The sequence below is a fragment of the Dipodomys merriami genome, unplaced genomic scaffold, assembly GCF_024711535.1.
Source record: "Dipodomys merriami isolate MVZ:Mamm:240054 unplaced genomic scaffold, mDipMer1.0.p SCAF_16, whole genome shotgun sequence".
Classification (NCBI taxonomy): domain Eukaryota; kingdom Metazoa; phylum Chordata; class Mammalia; order Rodentia; family Heteromyidae; genus Dipodomys; species Dipodomys merriami.
The window spans coordinates 7,502,368-7,527,843 of record NW_027202937.1 but is presented as its reverse complement, the minus strand read 5'-3'; the positions used below and the strand labels follow the sequence as shown (position 1 = coordinate 7,527,843).

General features: G+C 60.6%; 1 protein-coding gene across 2 annotated transcripts in view; it reads right to left on the bottom strand.

Moving 5' to 3' along the window:
• Mdga1 (MAM domain containing glycosylphosphatidylinositol anchor 1) overlaps nucleotides 1-22,460 on the bottom strand; it is a 45,052-nt gene extending 22,592 nt beyond the window's left edge. For both annotated transcript variants that reach the window (XM_070023849.1, XM_070023848.1), the window contains exons 1-2: nucleotides 22,190-22,460; nucleotides 4,677-4,816 (exon numbers count right to left, since the gene is read on the bottom strand). In XM_070023849.1, coding sequence (XP_069879950.1) covers nucleotides 4,677-4,816; nucleotides 22,190-22,256 — 207 coding nt within the window. In that variant the 5' untranslated portion in view covers nucleotides 22,257-22,460. The remainder of the gene's footprint in view (nucleotides 1-4,676; nucleotides 4,817-22,189) is intronic.
• Nucleotides 22,461-25,476: the final 3,016 nt, after the last annotated feature.

The following is a 25,476-nucleotide window of genomic DNA, read 5'->3' as shown; positions in this document are numbered from 1 at the left end:
TTCCGTCTCGGTCAGACTCTGAAGAAGGCCAGCTCTTCTTGTCCTAAGCAGCGCTATGGAGGAGAGCTTGGGGAGGGACAGAGCCGCAGGCCCACGGCCATGAGTTTGCTAAGAGATGGCGTCTTCAGCCTCAGTCATCTTCAAATGGCTGCGGCAACCTGGCCGACACAGCGATCGATGGGAGCCTCTTACGACGCTGAGCTGCGTCTGTTTTCCTGCTCACAGGTACTGTGAGACCAGACTGTTGGTGGGTTCTTTTTTCTCCTCCCTCTCTTCCTCTTCCTCCTCCTCCTCCTCCTCTTCTTTTTTGGTGTAGGTTCAGTGGCTTGAACTCAGGGCCTGCACTGTGTCCCTGAGTTTTTTTTGCTCAAAGCCAGCAATGGTGCCATTTGAGCCACAGCTCCACTTCTCTCGTTTTCATGGAAAACTGGAGATACAAATCTCATGGAATTTCCTGCCTGTGCTGGCTTCGAACCGCAATTTTTCAGCTCTCAGCTCCTAAGTCGCTAGGATTACAGACGTGAGCCACTAGCACCTGGGTAAGTGCTTGTGGTTTGAAGCCCCTCAAGTTTCAGCGTATTCATTAGGCAACAATAACTAAGTCCTTAGGAGGTTTAAAAAGTACGATGCTGGCATACACTTAGTCATTTGGCAATTTTTTTAAATTCTTAATTTTGCCTATGAAGGCAGAAAAGATATCAGCAGTTATATGAGCTGCCAAAGATTTTTAAAAAACAAAACAACAACAAAAAAGCTGATCAGTTTCCAGATACTTAATTGGTATGTGGAATACTGGGAGCTAGAAGAAGCTTCAGTTTGAATTCGGGGACTGGTTAGGAGGAGACAAGCAAGGGTCACAGTCACGCACAGATGGGCCCACTGTCCACAGAGCTCGTGCAGTGAGGAAGACAACTCTCCATTCCCACTCACCCCAGCGCCTGCAGTTTCCCAAACTTGAAGGACAGAAGTGGTTTCAGGAAATCTAGACTTAGACAGGTGGCCAATGCTTGTAATCCTAGCTACTGAGGAGGCGGTGATCTGAGGATCACACTTCAAAGCCAGCCCAGGCAGGAAAATCCCTGAGAGTCTTATTTCCAAATACCCACCAGAAAAGATGGGAGTGGAGCTGTGGCTTAAGTGTTAGAACACTAGCCTAGATCACGAAAGCTCAGGGACAGTGCCCAGGCCCTGAGTTCAAGCCCTAGGACTGGTACAAAAAAAATTTTTTTCTTTTGTTCTTGCTGTTTTATAGTTTTGCCATTTTCTTTTTGGTCAGTTGTGGGGCTTGAACTCGGGCCTAGGCGCTGTCCCTCAGCTCTTCAGCTCAAGGTGAGCGCTCTACCACTTGAGCCACAGCGCCACTTCCAGTTTTCTGAGTGGTTTATTGGAGATAAGAGTCTCATGGACTTTCCTGCCCAGGCTGGCTTTGAACCGTGATCCTCAGATCTCAGCCTCCTGAGTAGCTAGGATTACAGGCAGGAGCCACCAGCGCTCAGCTCTAGGTGGGTTTTATTTATGTACCTCTTTATCATCATCTTCCAGCAGCTACCTTTCTCCAGTTCTGCAAAATGCTTGGCCTTTGTCTCTTTAAATATTGCCTCCTCTGTTTTCTCTACTCTCCTTCAGCTTCTCAGCCTAGCCTTCAGATTGCAGCTTCTTTTCGGTTCTAGGGACTGAATGAATTCAGGGTCTTACACGTGCTAGGATACACCCTGCCTCGTGAACCACACATCCTCCCATCTCTTTTGCTTTTACTTTTGTTTTTCAGATCATGTCTCACTAACTTTTGCCTGGGCTGGCCTCAAATGGCAATCCTCTTATTTTTGCCTCCAGAGTAGCTTGGACTACACGTATGCATGCACCAGAATTCCCAGTCTCTTACTCTTTTTCAGACTCATGATGGTTAATTCCCTCAGCTCTATCATCTACTTCACTCATTTTCCCTCTAGGAGTTTGAAACCATTTTTTTTCCTCTTCAAAGACTCCATCACTTTTATTTCTAAAATTTCCATTTTTCCCCCTCCATCAGGTTTTGTAATCTCTGTCTTAGGCATTGTATATCTCCCATGATCTCTTCAAAAGTTTAAGCATCTCTGTTCAGAAGATCTCTTTGGAGTTCTCTGTTTTCTAGAATTCAGACATGAATTGTTCAGTGTGTCCGGGCTGTGGACAGGCTCTCCCGGCATAGAACTAACAGCTGTTCCAGGGAAACAGAACTACAAAGACCCCGGCCTTGCGGCGACCTCGCCTTCTCTTCAGATGCCCAGAACCTGCAGGGCAGAGCAGCCCTGGGATCAGCAGAGCAGGTTGCCCGAGTCTGGAACATACAGCTGCCCCCGGCCTGCCTGCAGCGGCCCTGAGCTCCCTGGGCCTGAGACCCCCGAGGGAAGAGGGTCTTCATCTTAGTTGGTTTGCTGGCTTTCCAGATAAATCCTTTTCCTCATCCCACCTTGTCCTCAATCACTGGCCTTTTCAAGATGCACTGGTGAGCGTGAACGCATGGTTTCACCATCCCTGTGGACTTCCTTCCTGACACACTTATTTCCTCTTCCTGCTCCTTCTCCTCTTCCTCCATTTTCTCCTCCAGCCCTCTCCCACCGAGGCCACGATCCCAATCCTTTTGCATTTATTTATTTATTTATTATTGTTTACTTATTTTTGCCCCTCCTGGTGCTTGAACTCAGGGCCTGGGCTCTGTCCCTGAGCTTTTTTGTGCTCAGGACTAGCAGTCTACCACTTGAGCCACAGCGCCACTTCCAGCTTTTTCTCTGAGTAGTTTATTGAAGATTAGAGTCTCACAGGCTTTCCTGCATTGGCTGGCTTCGAACTTCAATCCTCAGATCTCAGCCTCCTGAGTAGCTAGGATTATAGGCGTGAGCTACGGGCACCTGGTTTATTCTGCTTTTGAGAGTGTGTAGGTAATATTGCCTCTGCTAGCCTCAAACTTGCAATCCTCCCTCCTCCACCTCCTGAGTGGCAGGGATTACAGGAACACCATGTGCACTCAGTCCTCCATCCTGCCCACAGTGTGAACATGAGCGTCGGCTCTTGCTCCTGTCCTGGGCCGGTTGCTCTGTGGGAACAGAAGCTGCAACCTCAAACTCAGGAATGGCTGCTGGCTTTGGGACGTGACAGTACTCAACCTACGCAGGCTGTAATGCAGCGGGCAGAAGGCACGTCAGGCTGGACGGAGGATGGAGGTCTGCAACTCCATGGTAGGAGCAGATGGGAGCTGGGAACTAATGGGGAGCACTGGGGTTGCTCAGCAGGGGAGCGGTGTGCTCTGGTGGGTTTGGGGGGTGATCGTTCCATTAGCAGAGTGTCAGGATGGACCAGACAGGGAGCAAGTACAGTCCAAGAGCTCGGGGTGGAGTCCGCCGCACTGAGCCGAGGCCTGAGACTGAAGTCCTGACTGAGGAGGACAGTGAAGGACAGAGAGGAGAAGGCTCAAACAAGCCACACAGGACAAAAGCCTCAGAGCCTGGCTAGGGGTGGCGAGGAGAAGAGGTAGACCCAAACAGGACCCTAGGTGTTTGCGCCGCCAGGATAGCACTAGGCTGGACACAGTGTCTCCTACCTGTAATCCTAGCTACTTGGGAAATAGAGATCAGGAGGATTGCGGTCCGAGGCCAGCCCAGACTAAAATGCAGTGAGACCCTATCTCAACAAAACAGTGAGGGATAGCGGCTCATGCCTGTCATCCCAGCTACGCAGGAGGTCTAAGTAGGAAGATAAGGGCCTGAGGTTGGCACTGGCAGAAACAGAGACTGTATTGAAAGAACAAAGCAAGCGTGTGCTGGGGAAACGGTTCAAGTGGCAGAGTGCCCATCTAGCAAGTGCTAGACACTTGGGTACTACCAAACAAGAACAACAAAAACCACTGGTGAAAATAGAAAAAAGCAAGTGCAGGGGCCCGTGTCCACAGCCGCCAGTAGTTCCTGCGTGAAACATCCTGAGGACACACACACCTGACACCGACAGACACACGTCAGTGCTGTGCAGGGTGAGCAGGCAGCAAGCCTTCCGCGGGGCTGTGTGTCTGCCCACCGCCTTCCCCGCTCCCACCATTGTCCAGACCAAAAAAAAAAAGACTGCATTTCAATGTCGCTCCCAGCATCCAATTGGCACACCTGTCCTACTGCTGGTAAAGGTCAGGCTGCTGGCCGATCGCCAGGCCCCTCCATCCACACCTCCTCCCCCAGCAGCAGCCATACGCGGCCCCCCCACTCCCTGCCTGCACCCCATGGGTCACAAAACTCACTGAGCGTTTCCACAAACTTGCCTTCTGCGCCCGTCTGATTGCTTTGGGTCTTGGAACCTCCAGAGCGTGCAACTTGCCCGCCGGGAGCCTCGGAAGTGGAGATCGCTATGTCGTGCATATCTCTCTGAGGCTCTAGCCCAAACATGGATACCCGAGGATCCAGGGTGAGGGACTCCGGTTCTAGATTCCGATCCTGCTCCCCCTCTCACGGGAGCTGTGTGGCCTTGGGAGTCTGCCCTACCTCTCTGAGCCTCCCTTTTCCCAGCTGCAAAATGGGACCATCAGAGGCTCCTGGGAGAACGCAGTGCCGCAGTGGAGCGTGCACGGTGCCCCGCTGCTGGACAGCGCGGGAGGCCTGGACGGCGGGCATCGGCTCGTGCCCTGAGCCAGGGTTTGGGGCGGGGCGCAGGCTCACCTGGGGGCGAGGGTGGCCGGTGAGCAGGCACTGCAGCACCAGCGTGTCGCCCTCTCGGATCGTGTACACGCGCTCGCTGATGTTGTCTTCTTTCACCACGCACGCCTGGCCCGCGTGCACAATCTGGGCCTGGGCGGGAGCTGGCGAGAGAGGGCAGCGGGGCTTAGGGAAGCCCGGGGAGAGGCCCGGCCCCCCCCACCCCGCACCCCCACAGCCTTCCCTCGGAGCCAGGGCCGCAGACCCAGGGGCCGGGAGCCCCGGGAAGAGATCTGAGCTCCTGGGTGCGCTGGTGGGTGAGGGGTTACACCCACCCCTCCATCAGGGGCCTTGTCTGGACAGCTCCAAGCCCCGGCTGCCCCTGGGGTCCCCCCACACCCCCAAGATGGCAGATACACTAGGGACAGCCTCACCCAATGGAGCAGCCCTAACCAGAGACGTCCAGAGGTCCCCGGTGCACGTGTACACAGGTGTCCACACGCATGCGTGTGCACGCGCGCGCACGCACGCACGCACACACACACACACACACACGTGCTCACCCACGGCCAGCTCCCGCTCCAGGGCCCCCTGGGCACGGGTCAGGGCTAAGTTCCCTCAGTTGTTCCATTTTCCCTAGGACCATCCCCTACCAAGCTCTGCTTCTAGAAAGTTCAGTCTGACACCTGCCCCCCCTCCCCCCAGCCCAGCTGTCTCTCCAGGCCTGGTTTTTTTTACTCCTTCTGCTGCTGCTTCCCAGGGGACCGGAGGGCTCCTGAGACGGTGCCTCCCGCCCCCCCCCCAGGCCCGTCACAGCCCCCAGGGTGGGAGAGACCAGGCCTGGGCCCAGGGGCCCAGGAGAGGAACAAAAAAGAGGTCACAGCCTCTCTGTGTGCCTCACCCCATCCTAGAACCATGCCCGGGGCACTGGGGGGACAGGGGAGGCCCCCCTAAAGAGGCACAGAGAGGTAAGGCCAAACTGCACAAAGCAGCCACTTCCTCCAGGAAGCCCTCCAGGACTGGCACGCGTGTGCCCTCCCGTACTGGGTCAGTGTCCATCACCGCCCCAGCGCAGAAACAAAGCAGGCTCGGATTCCAGTCCAAGTACCAACATACAGGGAAGGAAGGAGGGGGAGGGGAGGGGGCGGGAGGGGGACCGGGGGACAGGCAGCCACTGAGCGTGGCTCAGACCCTGTTTAACCACGCAAATCTACACAGAGGCAGATCCCTGAAAACAAGGGCCGCGGCTGCCATCCCAGGGCAGCCGTCCTGCTTGCCTACCTGCCTGCCACCGGGAGCTGCACCTGGGCCAGCAGGCAGGAGGTGAGCTGTGTGGCTTTGGGCCACTCCAGGCACCTCTCTGATCCCGTTTCCTTGCCTTGCTGGCCTCTGAGGTCTGTCTGTGAGTGGTGGGATGGGTGTGAGACCCACCGCAGGCTCTCGGGGCTGAGCCCCGCACTAGGCCTCTGCCTTGAACACCCACAACCCTCTCCAGGCAGGGCAGAGAGATAGGCATCTGTGAGCAAGATCCCGAAACAACCCGCCAGGAAACGCAGGGCATGCTGGGCGCTGATAAGACGCGGGGCCGTGCACGGGTCTGCCAGAGGCCTGTGAACACAGAGGACGCGGCGTGACCCCAGTGCAAGATAAGCCGCCGTGGACACCGTGGCTCAGCTGTCCTGACAGCCACACTGACTGATAAGGAATGTGGAAACGGAGCTGTCTCTGGCCACAGCCAGGGACTCGGGAGCCCGGCCCTAAGTAGAGATGAGGTCATCACCGCGGGTGACATCCGCCGGTGAGATCATCCCTCCCTCCCGTGGTGACATCCAACTCTAGAATGGCAGAGCAGAGGCGGCTGTCCCTGGGATAGCAGGGTCTCCTGCCTGGAGGTGAATTGCACAGAAATGAGTTCTTATAACAAACACACAAAAGCCGTGAGACAGAGCAGCTTCCTACTCTAAATGACTTCCTTGTGAGTGCCTAGCTAATACCTGAGACCCAGAGAGAACACATAGAGCCATGAGGGTCGGGTATGGTAGAGCCTACCTATAATCCCTACTTCTCAGGAGGCAGAAGTAGGAGGATCAGGGTCTGTGGCCAACTCTAGGCAAAGTTCGTGGGACATTCTATCTGCAGAGAAAGCAGGAAGGCCTAAGGGTGGATGGAGTTCTTGAAAGCCAGGACACTGCAGAATTCTTGCCTAGCAAGTGCAAGGTTCTGAGTTCAAATACACTATCTACCCTTTCAAAAGAAAGATTCGCATTTACAAGAACCTATCTGTATCCTTTATGCAAAAAATAATAATAATAATGCCAGTCCTGGGACTTGAACTCAGGGCCTGAGCTTTCGTGTACAAGGCTGGTGCTCTACCAACTCGAGCCACAGTTCCACTTCTACCTTTTTGGGCAATTAATTGGAAGAGTCTCACAGACTTTCCTGCCCAGGCTGGCTAATCAATGCATTTATCCTCCATTCCAACGTGGGAAAACCATCCTGTGAGCAGCAGAGCCTTGGATGGGATGGAGAGGCGGCCCCTGGGAAGGGCAGGCGCGGAGCTTACTGGGAGAAGCCGGCCACACGTGACAGAACGCACTAGCCATTGAAGATGGCCCCCGGTTGGTAATGGTTTAAGGATGGAATGTTCCCTTCCCCAAAGGCGCATGTGTTGAATGCCTGGTGCCGGCTGGCGGCGCTAGCGAGAGGTGACGGGTGAGGAAGTTGCTGACTTCATCAATTAGCTCCCGATGAGCTCACAGCTGCAGGGGCAGCTGGGAAAAGCTCTGCGGCTCTTAACAGCGGAAACCCAGAAGCAACCTGTCAAGAGTAGCAGAAAGTAAGGGTTGGAACGGTGGGTCCCACCTTTAATCCCAGCTAGACAGAGTGGGAAGGTGGAAGGGTCACAGTAGGAGGCTGGCTGGAGCCTCCAAGCAGAATTAGGTCACGCGTGCACATGCACGCGCAAACACACACACACACACACACACACACACACACACACACACACACACACACACAAAGTTAGTTGTCTAAGGACACCCTGTGGCCTGGAGTCCGCCTCTCTCCCAGCTCTTGAGTAGCTGGCACTGGGCCTCAGATTGCTGGGCCTCCAGGCCCGGCCTCCCCAGCGCTGGCTGGACCCTCGGCGCACCCTCACAAGCCATCCGTCTGCGCTGGCACTCGTGCCCTCCTGGCGCCTGGTCCGCACGTGTTTATCGATCCTTTTATGCATGTAATGCACATGGACACTTAATAATTTAGCGGAGTTAACAGTGCTGAAATATTAACAGGCTTTTCTCTTTTAATTAGCTGCTCCGAGAATGGCGGCCAGGGGCTGGGGAAGAAGTTTTTCCCGGGCAGGTGCTGTTGGCCAGCCAGCTCTGCCTTGGCCTCCTTCAGCCAGGAGTGAAACTCCTGCGGCTCATGACCACTGGGCCCGGGCCTGGTAGGGAAAGGACGATTGTCCCGTACCCTCTGCCCTTCCCTGGCGTCCCCAGAGCTCAAGGAAGGCCCTGAGGGCCAAACCCCTGAGGCGAGGAAGGCCCCGAGACAGGTCCGCTTTAGAGGAGCAGCAGCGGATTCCAGCCCTTCTCTAGTGATTCCCTCCCAAGCCCAAGTTCTTTCCCTCCCCATCCCCTCTCTCCCCTCCTGTATCCCACGCCGTCAGCCACGCTCTAGCGTGCCACGGAGCACAGATTCATTCTGCAGCACCTCCTAAGTGATGTCCACATCAAGACACCCACCTTGCTCCAGAGAGTGGCAGCCACAGACCGAGATCAAGAGGATCACGGTTCAGAGCCAGCCCGGGTAGAACAGTCCATCAGACTTCATTTCCAAAATAAGAAGCCAAAAGCAAGGCTGGAGGTATGTCTCAAAGGGTAAAAGTACCAGCTACGAGTGAGCAAATCCATGAGTTGGAGCCCCAGTACCAGCAAGTAAGTAAGTATGTAAGAAAATGAATGACTGGAGCTGGACTCACGTTTTCTAACCCGGAGCCCACAGCCCCAGGTGCCGCCATCCCTAGCAGCTACAGATACTGTGGCCCCCGTCTTGGAACCACGAGATCTGTGGCTTTGTGGAAGCCAGGAGCCCCAGAAAACTCTCCACCCCAAGTCCCAGTGAGACAAGGGAGTCACACGGCTCCATCTGCGCCCCAGGGTGCTGACCCCCACCCCACCCCCCCGAGTCTGAAGCCAGGGCCCAGGCCCACACACGGGGGCGGCCAGAGCCAGAAGGCCAAGGCACTGGACTTGGGCTGAAATGAGAGAAGGGATAGCGGAAGGTGACAACCCTCCCCGCGGGCCAGTCCCGACCGAGGCTCCACGCCGGGTCTTGACTGAAGCCCATCTCCCCATGTAAAAAGAACGCCACCAAGCAATCTCAGGCCCCACGGGGTTGTCTAAGTGAGATGGCATCTTGCAGCGTGCGGTGTAAACTGTAAAGTTCCGCACAGATCAGCTCTCGTTATGGTGAGGTGCAAAAAAAAAAAAAAAAACCAAAGGGGAAAAAAACAACAAAAACAGGAAGCGAAAATGAGAACTCCAAAGCACGTCACTGTGCGTCTGTGAAACCGGGGCAGGGCTCAGGTGTGGTAGTGCACACCTGTAATCCCAGCTACTCCAGAGGTAAGAGTACGAGGAGCCTGATCTGGAGCCAGCCTTGAACAAAAACGAGTAGACCAAACCTAAAGATTACTGAGGCAAGAAAAAAACAACCAGGCTGAAAGCATGGTTTGAGGGCAAGGTTGTTTGTTCAGCAAGCATAAGGCTCTGAGTTCAAACCCTAACATAACTCCCCCACCCACACACGCAGGCGCACACACATACACACACACACACACATTCTATGTGGCTGGACTGGGCACACCAAATCCAACTTTCCACTAGCCCAAGCCAACAGTACAACATGAGACCATACAACAGCCATGCTAGCCGCTCAGGAGGCCGAGATCTGAGGATCGTGGTTGGAGGTCTGCTTACTCAGGAAAATCTGTGACTCTCTTTTCTCCAATGAACCAGAAAAACTGGCAGTGGCGCTGTGCCTCCAAGTGGCAGAGCGCTAGCCTGGAGCAGAAAAGGTAAAGAGACACTGCCCAGGCCCTGAGTTCAAGCCCCACCACTGACCGACAAGACAACAGAACGGTTCTCTCTCCTATGGCCTACGAGGTGATCTCACTTTGGGGAGTCGGCTCCCCCAAGAAAATCGTTTCGGTGAAGTCACAGATGGATGCGCGGCCACGCTCTTTCAAGGGACGGCGACCGGTGTCTAGCCAGAGGCCAGCAGCGGCCGGGACTGGACGCGTTCAATGCAGGAGGTGCTCGGAGCTCATTCAACTGACAGGTCTGAGGGCTGGTCAATAGCCGGAGATGAAGCCAGCGGGAGGGAGGGGCGCGGCCGCACTGACTGCTGTATGGATGGGCTGGGCGGGAGCTGAGGATGAATGAGGAGCGGTGGTCACCCGCCCCGTTCCCCTCTCGCGTTGTTTAAGTGGATAATAATAACAAGAACAACCCTGAGAGCCCAATCAATCTGCGGCCTGACAGCGGGGGCGGGGCGCCTGTGTCCACCGCGGTCTGGGCCCTGACCCCACGCCGCCGCTGTCCGTGACTCTGGGGAGCCTGGGGACGCCTCCCCCTCCCCGGCAGGGCCTTCCGAAGGCTGCTTTGCACCTGCACAGAGCCAGCCCTGCGGGCCGGGGCTCTGCCCGCCCCAGAGCCCGACCAGCACCGCCGCCATGCAGCTCACAGTGCCAAACAGACTCCCGCTGGCCACCGGGCCTACAGCGATTCCCCGAGTGACATCCAGTCTTGGCCTCCCACCTCACCGCCCCCCTGCCCTGCCCTCTGCCACCTGTTCCCCTCCTTCCAGCACCTTCCCCTGCCCCATTCCCTACTCCATACACACCGCCCTCTGCCATTTCTCTGAGCAGCTCATGCCAACTCCTACCTCAGGACCTTTGCACTGGCTCTTCTCCAGGTTGTCGCTCTCCTCTCCTCTCTCTCTTTCCTCTGAGGCTTGAACTCAGAGGCCTGGATATTTAACCTTTAGCTTTTCCCCTCTACCACGGATGCTGATGCTCTACCACTTGAGCCACACCTCCAAGTCTGGCTTTTTTTTTTTTTTAATGAAGTCTCCATCCCTCCCCTGCGTGGCCAACTTCTCTTAATATTCCCGGGGGCCCAGCCTGCTGCGGGGTCACTCAGAACTCTTGGTGGGAGTGACGAGGAGAAGACATCTTTTATCCAGCGCCCATTGGGAACCAAGGGTGGGGCCGATCTTCTTTAGCATCTGCTCTACTGTTACACACATTGGGAGCCTCCTGCCCAACATCTCTCAGCCCCCCCCATCCCTGAGGGTTTCCTGTCCTTCTTTGGCTAAACTTGTAGAGCGCGCGTGTAAGTGACGGGCAGGCACCTCTGAACACCTGGTGCGTGACTCGAGGGCATCCTTGGAAGCATCTTGGGGAGCAGGGCTGGGGCGACGCTGGGGGGTGGCAGGGCGGGCTGATCTTCCCACCCAGCCTCCTGGGCTGGCCCCACGCTGTGGCTCTGTCCCTGTCCCTCTCCCTGTGACTGCCGTCCTAGCTGGAGGTGGGGTCTAGGCCCAGAACAACCCCCTCCCCCACCCACACCTGCCCCCTCCCTCCTCTGTGACTAAGGCCAGCCCTGTCTTAGGAGTAGGGAAACTGAGGCACGGGGCAACACGCTGTCCCAAGTTTTCCAGCACCAGTGGCTGGCGAGGGGCAGAAGAACCCGGGCCCACCTCCGTCCCGCAGCCTGGACGCCGCTGCCCTTCAGACGCCGCTGCTGCCCGCTCCCGCCGCCCTGGGTAAATATAGTTCCCTGCTTCTGAAATTAGACCCGGCCGGGCATCAGGCGCCACAGCTAACCTCAGCTGCCAGTGGCTGGCACCACGGGGTGCGAATGTCCCCCCTCCCCGGGGTGCCAGGCAGGAGGGAGGAAGCAGTGCGGGGGGGGGGGGGAGAGGGCCCATGGGGACCAGGCCTGGTTTGGCCAAGGTGCCCAGCGCTCCGCTGAACCCCGCAAGTCCGTCCCTGCGTGGCTGGCGGGGGTGGGGTGGGGGTTCAGGAGACCACCCGCCCCTCCCCCACGGCTGGGCCCAGCTGGGCCCTCTGCTGCCTGCGCCCGCCCAGCCCCCCTCCTGGCACGGGCACAGCGGCTGAGCGCAGGCCTGGCACCGGCCCCACGCCCCCCGGAGCGAGCGAGCCTCCCAGCCGGCGGCTTTGTGTTCTGTGAAAATCAAATCCACCACTTGGCCCTCCAGCCAAGCGGGGCCTGCCCGGAGCGCTGGCCGCCCTTCCCGCCCCCCGGGCCCCCCGGGGCACCAGCTGCCACCCTGGCGGGCAGAAGGGCGCCGTGGAAGGCTGGGCCAGGGTCTGCCCTCCCACCCTGACCCCCCCTTCCTGCCTGGGAGAAATCAGCCTGGAAAGCGGAGGGAAGGACTCCCCCCAGTCTGAACAAATTGCCCAGGCCTCCCTCCCGTGGCAGGTCAGGCCCCGCCACGGGGAGACTTCCACGCGCAGACTGCTAATAGACTCGGGGGAGCCGCCCGATCGATGGCCTCCAGGAACATGAGCCGGGAGCTCCAGGCCAGCCTCCGCTTGCCCCTGCCCCCCACACCCCAACTTGCGGCTCCTGGAAGGGGCAGAGAGCCGCCATGCTCACCCTACAGCAGCAGGCTGAGGGGGCGCAGCGGGGGGCTGAGCCCGCCTGCCCCCCAGCGGGGCAAGGCCACACACTCACACACACACATGTGTAAATTCTGCCTCCGTGCACACGGCCGCTGCACACACCGAGCCGCTGCAAGTCCATGCATGCGAAAAATGCAAGCAGAGCACGCGGCGGGCAGAGGGCACGGGACTTCAGCCCGTCAAAGCCCCGCGGACAGCGTGGGCCCGGCACCGTGCACAGAGCACACCCCTACACACGACCTCTCAGCAGCCAGCCTGCCCTGGCCCCAGCGGGGTTACCCCCCTCTTCCTGTTCCCCAGAAGGGAAGGAAGTGAGCCAGGCGGGGTGCTGGGGTGTTGGGTGCATCCTGTGGCCCTCTGGACACCCACCTCACCCCCAGGCTACTGTGCCAACAGAGCCCACCACGAGTCAAGAAGCTCAAGGAAAGCAAGAGGCTGAGAGTGCGGTCAGTCTTCTCTGAACACCTCAGAAGAGGGAGGCGGCTCCATCTGGAAAAAGCCACTCAGAGTTCTACTTTCCTGTGGCCCCAGGCCCTTTGCATACACCCTTGGTCCATTAGAACCCAAGTCTGGCAGAGGAGATCTAGAGCAGGAAGCTACACAGGCCAGAGGCCCCTTGTGCCTGGCCATTTCCCTCTGCCTGTAAAGTGTGAGCGGGTCACCTCTGACCTGTTACCCCTGACCTCGCGAGGCTCTAAGCTGGGCTCCCCGACTTGCTGGGTGGCCTGAGGACTTCCTGTCACCTCGCTGGGCCTCAGTGCCTTTGCTGACAAACAGTTTGATTTGCCCTAAGAGCCTCCGGGCTCTGTCACCCCCTAAGCCCACCATTCCAGATCATCTGTCTTGCTCTCTGGGGCCTCCTGAGCACCAGAGCAGGGGCGGCAGGTGCACCGGAGCCCTTGCGCTCAGAGCCCCTGCTGACAACGCCCCAAGGTGGCCGCAGGGGACCCTCGCCCCAGCTGTGGGGTCTGCGGGTACAAGGCCTCAGCCCTCCTGGAACTGCCTGAATTCCATCAGGAAGGCCGTGGGATTGCCACGCCGGGCTTCGGGGCAGACACGCCAGGGCGGTGAGCAACAGCTCAGGTTGGTAGCCAGCCACGAGTGAGTTGGGGTTGGTTTCTTTTTTGGTCCTGGGGCCTGCACCTAGGGCCTGGGCGCTGTCCCTGAGCTGTGTCATGTAAGGCTGGTGCTCTGCCACTTGAGCCACACCTCTACTTGTGTCTTATGTTGTGTGTGTCAGTCCTGGGGTTTGAACTCAGGGCCTGGGCGCTGTCCCTCAGCTCTTTAGCTCAAGGCAAGCGCTCTACCACTTGAGCCGCAGCACCACTTCTGGCTTTTTGCTTAGAGTCTCATGTGGCTGCCTGGGCTGGCTTTGAACCACGATCCTCAGACCTCAGCCTCGTGAGTTAACTAGGATGACAGGCGTGAGCCACTGGCATCGGATGCTTTCTGGACATGAGAACTCGTGCCCGCACCGAGGCTCCTTGCTGGGGTGTCGCCTGCTTCCCTGTGGCTCCCACCCGGCCTCACCTCCCAGATAAATCACCCGCACCCAGCCTGCCTGGGGCTCTGGGCCCCCAAGTCTCAGTGAGGCTCGCCACCCAGTGCTCACCGCGCCTCCCCCGAGGGCCACAGCAGGAGCCCAGCCAATGCCTAACCACCAACCCACGCTGGCCAGGCACTGGCGGATCCGCGACTGAGCGGGCGGAAGGCGGCCCAGGGAGCGGACGGCAGCAGCCCCGGCCCCGCCGTGTTCCTCCTGGGGCTCTGACCTCTGAGCTGAGTCCTGGAGATGGTCGAGGGGGGCTGGAGGGCTGGAAATGAACCCGGGGTGCTGTGTGGGTGTCCCCGGCATCTCCCGAACCCCGGGGAGACACAGGACAAGGACAAGGACCCAGCTCCGGGCGTCCTCCACTGTGGCCTGAACCCCCAATGGATGATGTGCTTCCTCCTCCAGCCCCCTGCCTTCTCTGGCCTCTAAGATGGCATCCCGGGAGCCAAGGCCTCCGGAGGGGGCTGAGCCCCGGCTGTGTGACCCCCTGGCTCTCTGCACAACGCTGCTGCACGGACGAGGCCGACGCCAGGCCCAGCGGTGGGTTCTGGCGTTTGCCAGAACCTGACATCTCTCCCACGCCCTTCCTCCCAGTGTCCCTTGTGGGAGGGTGGGGGAGGGGGAGGAGAATGCCTTCAAGACTGGAGGATCCCAGGCCAGGAGAGATGAACATTGGCTCCAAGGCCTCAGCTTCTGGACCCTTCCGACGGAGGTGATATTCTACAACAAGGTGAACTTAGGTCAGATCGCAGGGAGAACTTCCCCACCTGAAGGCCCAGAGGCACTGGGCAATGCACAGCGTCGTGGGTGTGAAAGATGACCGAAGCTTCCCAGACAGACTCAGCTCCTGGGAGTCAGGAGGCCGCTCAGAACCCTTGCTGCCCGTTGGGAAACCAAGCCCGGGCCTCGCCGTCCTTTTCGGCTTCCTGTGTGGCAAGGGTGACCAGCACGTGTCGTCACGCCCCGGGGGGGGGGGGGGGAGAAGGGGAAGGGGAAGGGACCTCGCAGACATTTCTGCCCCGACCGGCCTCACCCTGCGGTCCTCCCAATCCCAGCCTCCCCCAAGTAGCTGGAATTACAGGCACAAGCCACTGGCACCCCCAGGGCCCTGGGCTCTAAAGAGCTTCCCTGGTTCTTCTGATACACAGCCAGGTTTGAAGGCCACTGCTTCAGAAATCAGATGAAGAGCCTGCAGCATGGGGGCTTCAGCAGTCAGCTGAAGCCTCTCTTTGTGACCCCAGATGACTCCCGGGGCGTCCAGGGAACTTCCTGCCACTCCCACAGCACAGGCCGAGGATAAAAGGGCTCACCCAGGGCCCCCAGCCTTGGCATAGGGTGGGTCTGGGTTCAGATCCTGACTAACTGGTAAGCCTGAGCTCCTACGGGAAATGTCTGTGCTCTTCTGTGCATGTGTGAGCCCGCCCCCCTCTCCCCCCTCCCCCGCAACAGGGACCCCTCACCTCTGCAGCCAGCACCCCCTGCTCCCCACCCCCGCCCCTCTGACCAATAGCAGGCACAAATTAATATTCGCGCCATGTCCCAAATCGCTGCCCTGCCCGCCAGCTCTGAAATTTTAATTTACCTTCAGCCAAACAGAGAAGAAAATGACAAAAGTCTCCATTTCGGAAAGGCAACAGAATTTACACGAATCAGCCAAGGCGCTCCGAGGCGGCTTGCCATGCCGGGGCTTTGGGACTTAGACGGGGTGCGGGGTGGGTGTGGCTGCAGCAGCCTGCCAGCCCAGCCCGAGGGGGATGAAGGGGAGGGCCGCAGGCGAAGAGCTCAGCCTACACCAAAACGGTGAGGCGAGGAGGAGACCAGGCTTGCAGAGCAAGCCTGACGCCGTGAGTTCAAATCCCAGTCCCACCACAAACAAAAACAAAACCCCAAATGGAGCAAAGGGGGTTTCTGGGTACGCTGGATTGAAACTCAGCACGGAGAACTCCAGGGGCCCCCTGCATGTTCCCCAGGAAGACCCCGTTACCCCTCCCGGCCCGAATGCCCCACCCCCACCCCACGGCAGCTCTGCCAGTGTGGACTGAGCCACATCTGCACGCAGTTCCAGAACATCGGGGCGCTCGGCTGACTCGCTGGGACCTCTAAGGACCCCTAGAGAGCCGGGGCAGCCCCTGGCCTGCAGCCCAGCCTTCCCGGGGCCACTGCCGGGCTGGGGGTGGGGGGTTGGGGGAAGCGGCCATGCCAGACCTCCCAGACTCTACTGTGTTCCTCCCAAGCCCAGCCTGCGCCTCCCTCCCCCCCCACGCCGGCTTTCCTGCCATCTGCCCGGCGCCGCCTCTGCAGCTGTGACACGGATGAAAGAGGAGGCTGCCAAGTGCCACCCATCACCTGGTATCTCCCCGACAGTGGGTAGGTGGGAACCCCCTTTCCAGCTAGGGAAACTGAGGCTCCGCGGAGCCCAGTCCTCCTTCCGGGCCCCTGGTGCATGGCGGGCGGCACAGCAGCGCCCAGCCCCAGCCCCTCCGGCCGCAGATCCTGTCCCTGACTCCCAGAGCAATCTCGTCATGCCTCAGTTTCCCCCTACATCCCATGGACATTGATCCAGATGTGCACAGGGGCCTCTTCCGAGCGGATCTCGTTCATGAGCGCCAGTCCCACCCCCGCCCCGGGCGTCTCCACACCCCCCCCCCACCAGAGCCCCAGGTTCGAATTGGCACTCTGAGGCCTTGCCGGCCCAGCCCAGCGCTCAGGGCAGCCTGGCACCGCCCCCTGCCCCGGGCTAGCACAGGCCGGGCAGATTTACTCTTCCGTTCTCACCTCCGGCTGGTGCTGGGCAGAGAGATGGGTGCAGATGCAGTTTTCATCCCCCAAATCCAGGCTCTTAACTACTTCCCAGGGCCTTTGCACAGGCTCTCCTCTGACCAGGACACACTTCTGCAGGTGCCACCAGACTCCTCCCACAGCTCCGAGTCTCCACTTTGGGGCCACCTGCTCAGGGAGGCTCCGGCTACGTTGTATAAACCTGAACCCTCGCTCATCACCCCTTGTCTCTGTTCTACTTTCTTCACAGTCCCCAAAGGCACGTGCTAGCTAGTGCTGGGGCTTGAACTCAGGGTCTTGTGCTCTTGCTCAGCATTTCTACTCAAGGCCGGCACTCTGTGCTTCTGGCTTTTGGGGTGGTCAATTGGAGATGAGTCTCATGAGCTTTCCTGCCCAGGTTAGCTTCAAATCATGATCCTCAAACCTCAGCCTCCTGATTACTAGGATTAGTACTTCACATTCGTGGGACCTGGGTCTCCTCATCTGTTAAGTGGGGACAATGTGACGGGGGGGGGGGTGCGAGCTCCCAACATGGGGGGGGCATGGAAAGCCACAGAGTCACAAGGCCGCGGCACCTCCAGATTTATAGGAGATTCTGGTCATCCACAATTGTCTTTCCTACAAGGTTCCTTGCACTAAGACACAACCGAAAGCGACACACACACACACACACACACACACACACACACACACACACACAGATGCACGCGGTGGGATTATTATGTACTCTCGTGGTCTTTGCAAAGAGCAGGTTAGTCGTAGACACAGGAAAAAGGGAGAGTTCATTGTTCAAAAAGCAAAGCTACATTTCTTTGAGCTAAACATGGCTCTTGCCTCTGGCGTCAGCATTGAAATGCCTCCTGAACCCTTCGGCATCTGGAACCTTCCTCAGCAGAGGAGGACCAGGAGGAAGGAGATTACGAAGAGGGGGCCAACTCCAGTCCTCCAGGGGCCAGCTGGGAGCTTTCCCCTCCCCAGGAGGAGGGCAAGGCAGGAAATGTGGCTTTGGCACTGGGGTGGGGGGAGGGGTTCCCCTGGATGGATTGTGGGAGCTGGAACTCCACAAGGCCCCGCCCGAGGAGCCTCCTTCTGCCCTAAGGAGAATTAAGATTCCTCCTTCTGACTTTCCTTCAGGGTGAGGCCCACAAAAGCCCGGCAAAAGCAGAAGCGATGTGGCGGCCAACGCTGCCCCCTGCTGGCCATGCCTGGAACAGCAATGCCAGCCACAGAGAGCAGGTGCCCCCAGGCAATTCACCCCACACATTATCAGGGCCCTAACTCAGGTGTTCTTAGGCAGGAAGGAGGGGAGACATGGGGGGGTCTTCTGGGACTGAGGGGACCCAAGGTTCCATCTTCCAGGTCTCCCAGCCTCACTGCCTGTGGCACCTCCTGGTCCAACCTTTATGAGCCCAGCCACCAGGAGATGAAAAGTCAGGAGAGGGCAGAAGTCGGGGAGGGGGGCAGGCGGGAGGAGAGGGGGTCCTCTCCACCTGGCTGCCTCTGTCTCACTCCTCCCAGGCCGGTCGGTGCCTGTGGGTAGCCGGGAGGAGCCAGGGCCGCTACCACTGCCCGGATTTCCACTCCCGCCCCCAGGTATTGATTTCCTGCATCATTCATTTGCCAGGCCTCGGCGCTGTGATTAGCTCCCTCCATTCTCCCTACGGAGCCCCCCGCCCGTCCTTCCATGTTCCAGCAAAGCAGATCTAATACCAGGCTCTAAATGAGGCTTTGCCACCCCAGCTCTCAGCAGCTCACCGCCAGGCCTGGCTCTTGAATAACCCACTCTCTCCCCTTCCTGCCCCCCCCCCCCCAGGGTGCGATCCTGCCTCACAAAACCCGGCTCTGACCAATCTCCCTTCAAAGCTAGGGCCCCACCCATCTGGGAAGCACAGATGTCCCTCTGCAGCGTAGGAAGGGACATCAGAAGGACCCAGGGCCTGTGGAAACACACTGACCGGACTCCACAGACAGTTCATGCTGGCTCGGGGGGCTTAGGAGCCAACATCTACTTTGGGAGGTGGGGGGTGAGAAGTGTTCGTGCTCACAAAGCAAACAAAACAGCCAGGAAATGTGGACCCAAGGCGCTTTCTCCTTCCTGCCAAGTCTACAGAGGAGAAGTGAGAAGGGACTGGGGTGATAGGACCTTCCGAGGACATTTAAGAAGCCCAGAACCTTCTGCGGGCTCTAGGGAACTGCTTTCGGATGTAATACCTCCTCCAGGGAACCACAGAGGCAAGGCGGGGAGTAGAAACAGCAGCACAAACTCCCGGGTGCCCACACCCAGAGCAACACCAGAAGCCCACACTGGGAGACACCCTGAAATTCCTTCACCACGCTCCCCAGAGGAGGAGAAAAACCTGACTCGGTGATAATTCTGTAAAGCTACGTTGCTCTTGTCAAATTATTCAACATCTGTCTTCATGTTCCCACAAAAATTAGCATAGGATAGTAGTTTCTGATGACACCTTTGGTGAAATATTTTGACTTCCACCAGTAAGTTGCAAACAACCTGTCTTAAGGATAATGTCATTTCCCATCTCTGCATATTAAATAATCCAGGGGTTTGTGTTTTGGGAAAGGAAAGGAATCCCACCAACCTGTCCTACTTCTGGCCACTGGAAGAGGAGACTAGGAGGCCAGGAGAGAAAAGCGGGCGGGCTCCGCCATCTCCACACAGAACAGTCCCCTTGGTCACCCCGCTGGTGTCTCTGTCCCAGAATTAGGCCTCTGGCTCCTGCCAGAGAGCAGATTACAGGAATCCACCCTGAGGACAACAAGCTAGGCCAGGAGATGGGGAGGCGAAGAGGGAGGGGAACCGCTCCAAATGGACCATCTGGTCCAGCACCCGGCAGTTGTAGCATCTGTGCCCCAAAGATGCGAGGAGCCACCTGGCCAAGCTGAGCGTGTGTCCCAGCCCCCGATGCACAGCAGGCTTGAGCGCACGGGAGGGAACGGGACAGGGGCTGGCAGCAGCTGTCTCTCACCAGCCTGGTGAGATCCAGGCCCAGGCCAAACGCTGCCAGATCCAGATCCGCCCCACCCCACCCCCACTCTTCTCCACTCCTCAGCCCAGTCTCCTCATTCAGCTGCCTTTCTGTCCCCCCTCGCTAGCCTCACAGGCCTGGGACAGAGGGACAGGCTGAGGACCCCCCCTCCCCAGGACATACATTTTTTTTTCGTTCTCTTGTGGCTCCAGGAAAACCTCCTGCTGCCTCCTACCCCTCTCTGCCAGGGCAAACACTGGGCTTCCAGACTTTTCTAAATCTTCTCAAGCTACCAGCTGGAGACTCTTATGATTCTGCCTAAGCTGAAACCCTCAACCACAGCCCACTGCTCTGACAGCAACCAAACCCTGGCACGCCTTCCAGAAGACGGGGAATTTCAAGGAGTATTTCTCCAACTTCCCTCAACCATGGCCTTTCATTCATTCAACACATATCCGCAAAGCTCCTAAGATGTTTGGGGTGGGGGGAGGCTGGTTACAAGCACCCCCCCGCACAGGACTTTTTCTCGGCATACTAGCTTGGTCTGCACGGGGTGGGGGAGAAACAGCCCAGGGGCAGAAGAAGGAGCCCCGCTGTCCTTTCTACTTCTTGCCCTATAGGGGTGAGCTGGGCTTCTGTGATATCTAGGGAAGCTGGCAGCCTCAAAAGGGCCTGGCAGCTTGGCCATACTCTCCTGCTGTCCCTCCGTGTCCACCCACCTCCACAAAGGCCTTCTGCATGCAGTCCCCTTGGGGACTGAAGCCATCTCTCCAAGGGAAGGAGGAAACCATGTCACTGGAGAGCAGGGTCACCCAGCACACCCACTCTCTTTGATTTGTGCTAAGAGCAGCCAGGACCCAGACTCGTGAAAGAGGGAAGAAAACGCAGAGAGCAGAGGGGAAAGATGAGCCTATGGCCCGTGCTGGCCCCCAAGGCCTCCGAGAGGAAGAAGCACGCACGAAGCCCACTGGCCTTTGGGCCTCACTGTTGGGCTTTCTAGCTAGGCCGGGAGGGGCCTCCCCCGAGATGGCCCACACATTCCTGAAGGGTTGGAGAAGCTGGTGCCCAGGGCACAGGAGCAGGGCAGGGGTAGGGAGGGCAGCAGCACCCCAGGAAAGGTTCTTCTGTGCTTGGCCTCAGCTGACTCCTCGGAGTGCCTGGGCGGGGGGTGGTGAACTGTAGGAGGTCCTTGGGGGAAGAAAAGAGAGACCCCAGAGCCCTAGTGTCTTCCTCTGTCCTGGGGAGGCCAGGGCTTCCACGGCCTCTTCCCCAGCACCCAACGTCTCTGGGAGCCTGCAGCAGCAGCCCTCCTCCTTCCTGCCTTCCTGGCCTATGCAAGGGGCCAGGCAGTAAGAGACACACAAACTAATTAAGAAGCAGCGGAGTTTGGCCCAGTGCCTGGGGCAGCCTCAACCAGGGAATTCAGCCCAAGCCAGCTTAGCCCTGTGAGGCCAGGGACGCTGCACCTCTCCTAGACAGGACACCCCCACACCCCCTTTCCCCAGGCACAGGCCCAGCAGGGCTCCTCAGGAGGAAGCCTTTGGCACCAACACCTGAGGCTGTTTTTCCAGGGGCGGCTGCCCCACCCCCCTGCACAGCAAGAGATCCAACTCCCCTCGATCTCATGGGGGGGGGGAATAATGAGGCCCTCGGCCCTCCACTCCAGACACGAATCACGAAGAAGGAGCAGCAAACAAGCCATCCTGGCAATCAGGAGAAGGTCCTAGAGACCAACATCCCGTGCCACGGGGTCAGGGCAGGCAGGGCCGGAAGGGGAGCCTGGCTGACTGGGGGCAGCCGGTACTCGGAGCCTGGCCCTGGGAAAAGGCCGCGGGATGGAATGGAGAAGGGAGACCCGAATTTCTACTTGGCGCCTCCAGGGCTTGCTGCAGGAAGCAAGTGTTGGGACCCGCAGCCCGCGGGTGCGTGCGGCGGGCGGTGTGTGCGATTCCTGGGGGCCGGGGCGCGGCGCACACACGGGCAGGAGGGAGGTGGGGCCGTGGGGCTCGGGTCGCCGGGGAGCCGGGGGTGGGGACAAGGAGGAGCTGGCTGAGCCTGGGTCTGGAAGGGAAGCCGGGGTCGGAGGCGCCTGAGCCGGGGGCTGCCTCGGCGTCTGCTCAGACCGGCCAGACGCGAAGCCCCGGCGGCCGCCGCGGGGCCGCTGGCGGGCCGCGGGCAGCTCGCACCGCGCGCCCGCCCGCCGCGCGCCAACTCCGGATCGGGCACCGCCCGCTTCCCGGCCCTGTGTTGGGGGTGGGTGTCTGTCCGGGGTCCCCCCCGCCACTCCGAACCCTCCGGATCCTGGCGTTAAGAGCTCCGAGAGCCATTTCCCCACCCGCAGCCGCTAGCCCGGTCTCGGCGCGCCGGGTCCCGGAGCGGAGCGGGCGGGGGACGCGGGCCTCCGCTCCGGGAGTCCGAACCCCGGTCTCCGCCGAGCCCGGGGCTGTGCGCGCGCTGCGCCTCTCGCAAAGTTTCCGCGCGGGGCGGAGCGGGCGCGGGCGCGGGCGCTTACCGTAGACGCCTTGTGCCCGGCAGTGGGACGGGATGAGCACCAGGAGCAGAAGGCAGGTCACCTCCATCTTCACGGCCCGAGCTTCATCCCCGCGAGGAGGCGCAGCCCGAGAGGCGGCGGCGGGCGCCTCCGCCGGGGCCCCCGCGACGCCCCCGCTGTCCCCCGTTTCCCACAGGAGCGGCCGGGAGGGCGGTGACCGCGAGCCGGAGACGCGCGCTTCTCCTCCAGCGGGGCCGCTGCCCGCGTGGGGACGCAGGGGGCGCCGGCCCGGCCTCGGGAGCCTCCGCGCGCCCGGCGCAGTCGCCAGCGCCCCGGCCCGGGGTGCCCCGGGCCGTCCGCTAAGGTCTCCGGGCTCCTGAGACCTCGCTGCGGCGGCCACCGACGACCGACAAACTTGTCACCTCTCCCCGGCGCCCGCCGGGGACGCCCCTCCGTGGGGCGAGGGCGCGGGGAGGCCGGGCTCGGCTCGCCCGGGTGAACCCGTCGCGGGCTCCGGTCCAGCGGCGGGCTGCCCAGCCCGACCCCCCCCCTCGCCTCGGGCGACAAAGGAGGCCCCGGCCCCGGCCCTCCGGAGCGCGGGAGCCGCCGGGCGAAGCGCCCCGGCCCCGGCTCTGCGAAGTTCTCCCGGTCACCGAAGAGCCCGGAGAGGAATCGCGCCCCAGCAGCACCCCGCGGGAATCGGGGCTGCCGTTCCAGGCAAGTGGGGCCCCGGGCAGCGGCGGGAGGTAGGGAAAAAAAAAGAGGAAAGTTTGAATCGTTTGAAAAATACTGGCGCCCTCGCCGAGGCCGGGGCTGCGGCGCGGGCGCCGCCGGCCGCCTCCGCTCGCCGCGCTGCGCTCCCGCCGTCTGGCCGCGGCCGAGGCGCTCCCGGGCTCCGCGCTCTCGGGAGGACGGGGCTGCGCCGCGCCCCAACTTGGTCGTCCCCGCCCCCGCCCGGCAGCCTCGGTGTCGGCGGCGGCGGGGGGTGGGGGGAGGTGGGGGCCGGCGGGCGGGGCCGGGCCGGGGCTCCGGGGCGCGGCGGCCGCTCGGCTCCGGGCCGCGGGAGCGCTCCGTTCGCCCGCTCGTTCGCTCGGCAACTTGGGCTCCGCTGTGCTGCTTTTTTCCGCCCCTCGGAGCTTTTCATTCCGCGTCTCCCCCCCTCCCCTCCGCCTCCCTCCCTCCTCCCCCTCCTCCCTTCCCCCCTCCCCTCCCGCGTCTCCGCGTTCAGTCTCTCGCTCTCCCACCCTTTGTCGCTCGCTCTCCTGTTTGATTCCCCTCCAGTTAAAAAAATAAAAAAAAAAGGAGCCAATTAAAGGCAGCCGGGCTCGGCGGCCCGGCCTCCGTCCAATTTCCTCGCCTCCCCCAGGACCAATTAGAGAAAACAAAACAGGGCCGGGGGAAGCCACTGCCCCCCCCCGTGTCTCTCTCTCCTGTTTCGTCCTCTCTTTTTCTCTCTTTCCCCCTCCCCACTTCTCCTCTCCCCCTCCCTTCCCCCCCCCCCCCAGCCCCTGGCAGGAAAATGTCAGGAAGCAGGAATGGATCCATCCATCCCGAGGACAGTGGCGGGGACGCGGGGCTTGGCGCGGGCTCCGCAGCCGCGCGCGCTCTCTCGCTCTCCTCGCTCTCTCGCTCTCTCCTCGCTCTCTCTCGCTCGCTCTTCGCCCGCCCTTGCCCTGCACACCCAGGCCGGCGCTGGAGCCGGGCGCGGCGATGCCAGCTGGGTCCCCGGCCCCGCGGCGATCGCGGCGGGGCGCGCGCGGGGCCGCTCCCCTCCCCCCTCCGAGGACCCCTCCTCCTCCTTCCCCCCCCCCACCTTGCACACTTCGTGAATGTTCTTTGCACTTTGGGGAGGCGGCGGGTCTGGAGCGAACCGGGATCCGAGTACAGGCGCGGGCGGCTCGCGGCGCGTGTGCGGGGGTCCGCGGCGGGTCGGCGCCCGCCGTCCCCCCCTCCGCCCCGGGCCCAGCCTTCGCCCCTTTCCAGACCGCCTGGGCCTCGGCCTCTCGTGGGTCGAGCGCGGGGCCGATGCCGGTGCAGCCGGCGAAGCCGCGGGCGGCGAGGGCGCGCCCAGAGCTCGTGCCCCGGCCGCGGCCTACAGGTTGCCAACAGGTTTGCCCGCTGGGCCCGGTGCGGGGGGCTCCGGGGCCCGCGCTCGCTCCGGGGCCCGCGTCCGCCCGGCCCCCTCCTCTCCGCGTCCCGCCTCCCCACGGGCCCCGAGGCTCGGCCGGGCGCCCGGGGGCGCTCGCCCTCCTTCCGGCGGCGGAGCCCCGGGTGGGGAGCGGGGAGCGATCGCCCTCCGGGAGGGGCCGAGGCTGGGCCCGGGGCGCGGGCGGCCTTCCGGTGCCTGCGACCCAGGGATCGTGCCACCCGCTCCGGTCCTGCTAATCTCACCTGCTCCACCTGTCGCCGTTACTCACCCCGGCGAGCGCCCGGGGACCGTGGGGGAGCGGCGGCGGCGCGGGAGCGGCGGCGGGCGCGGGAGCGCCGAGGTCTGCAGCCGCTCCCCAGCCCGGGGACGCCCGCCCGCCCGGCGCCCGACCTCCGTGGCGGCTCCACGGCCGCGCGTTTGTCAAAACTCAAAGACCTGTACGCCCGAAAGGCCGGTTTTCCAGCACGTACGTTATGACACACCGATTTTAATCGCCACAGCAAACAGATCACCCCTTGCCCAGGGCGAGTTCCCTGCTGGGTTCCGCCCACCCCGCCCCCAGGCCCTCCCGGGGGTGACCGCCAAGTGTGCAGGAGCGCTGCCACCTCCCCAGCGCTCCCTGCATGTGCTGGACTTCCAGAACACCCCAAGACTTTCCCCCCTACTCCAGGGCGCCTCCTTCACCACTTCCCTCCCCCTCCCCCTCCTCCTACCCCCACTCACATCCCCCACAGGGATTTAGGCTGATCCAACCCCAATTTACTGCTGTGCCCCCCCTGCGCCCCACTCCCAGACCTGGAGTGCCCCTGATGTATTCCCCTTACCCCAAAGCCAAAACCCAGAGCTACCTTTCTTCTTCCCACCTAGCCCTGCTTGGAACAGAAATGGCACCAACCGAGGGTGTGATGACGAGTAGTTTAATTTTTATTGTCATCTTCCCGGTGTTGGACAGCTTCTAGAAGTCCCTGGGGAAAGTGATTCTGGCTCTCCCTGGCTCTGCTCATCACTGCCTAGGAAACAGACTACCGTCCACTTGCCCAATTAGCCGTCCCCTTACCAAACATTGGTGAGTTGTTCCTCTTGGCTTTTAGGGTGTTACAAGAGACAGGGAGCCCCCCCCCCCTACTTAACTGACACCCTCTGGAGTTTACCCCCTCCT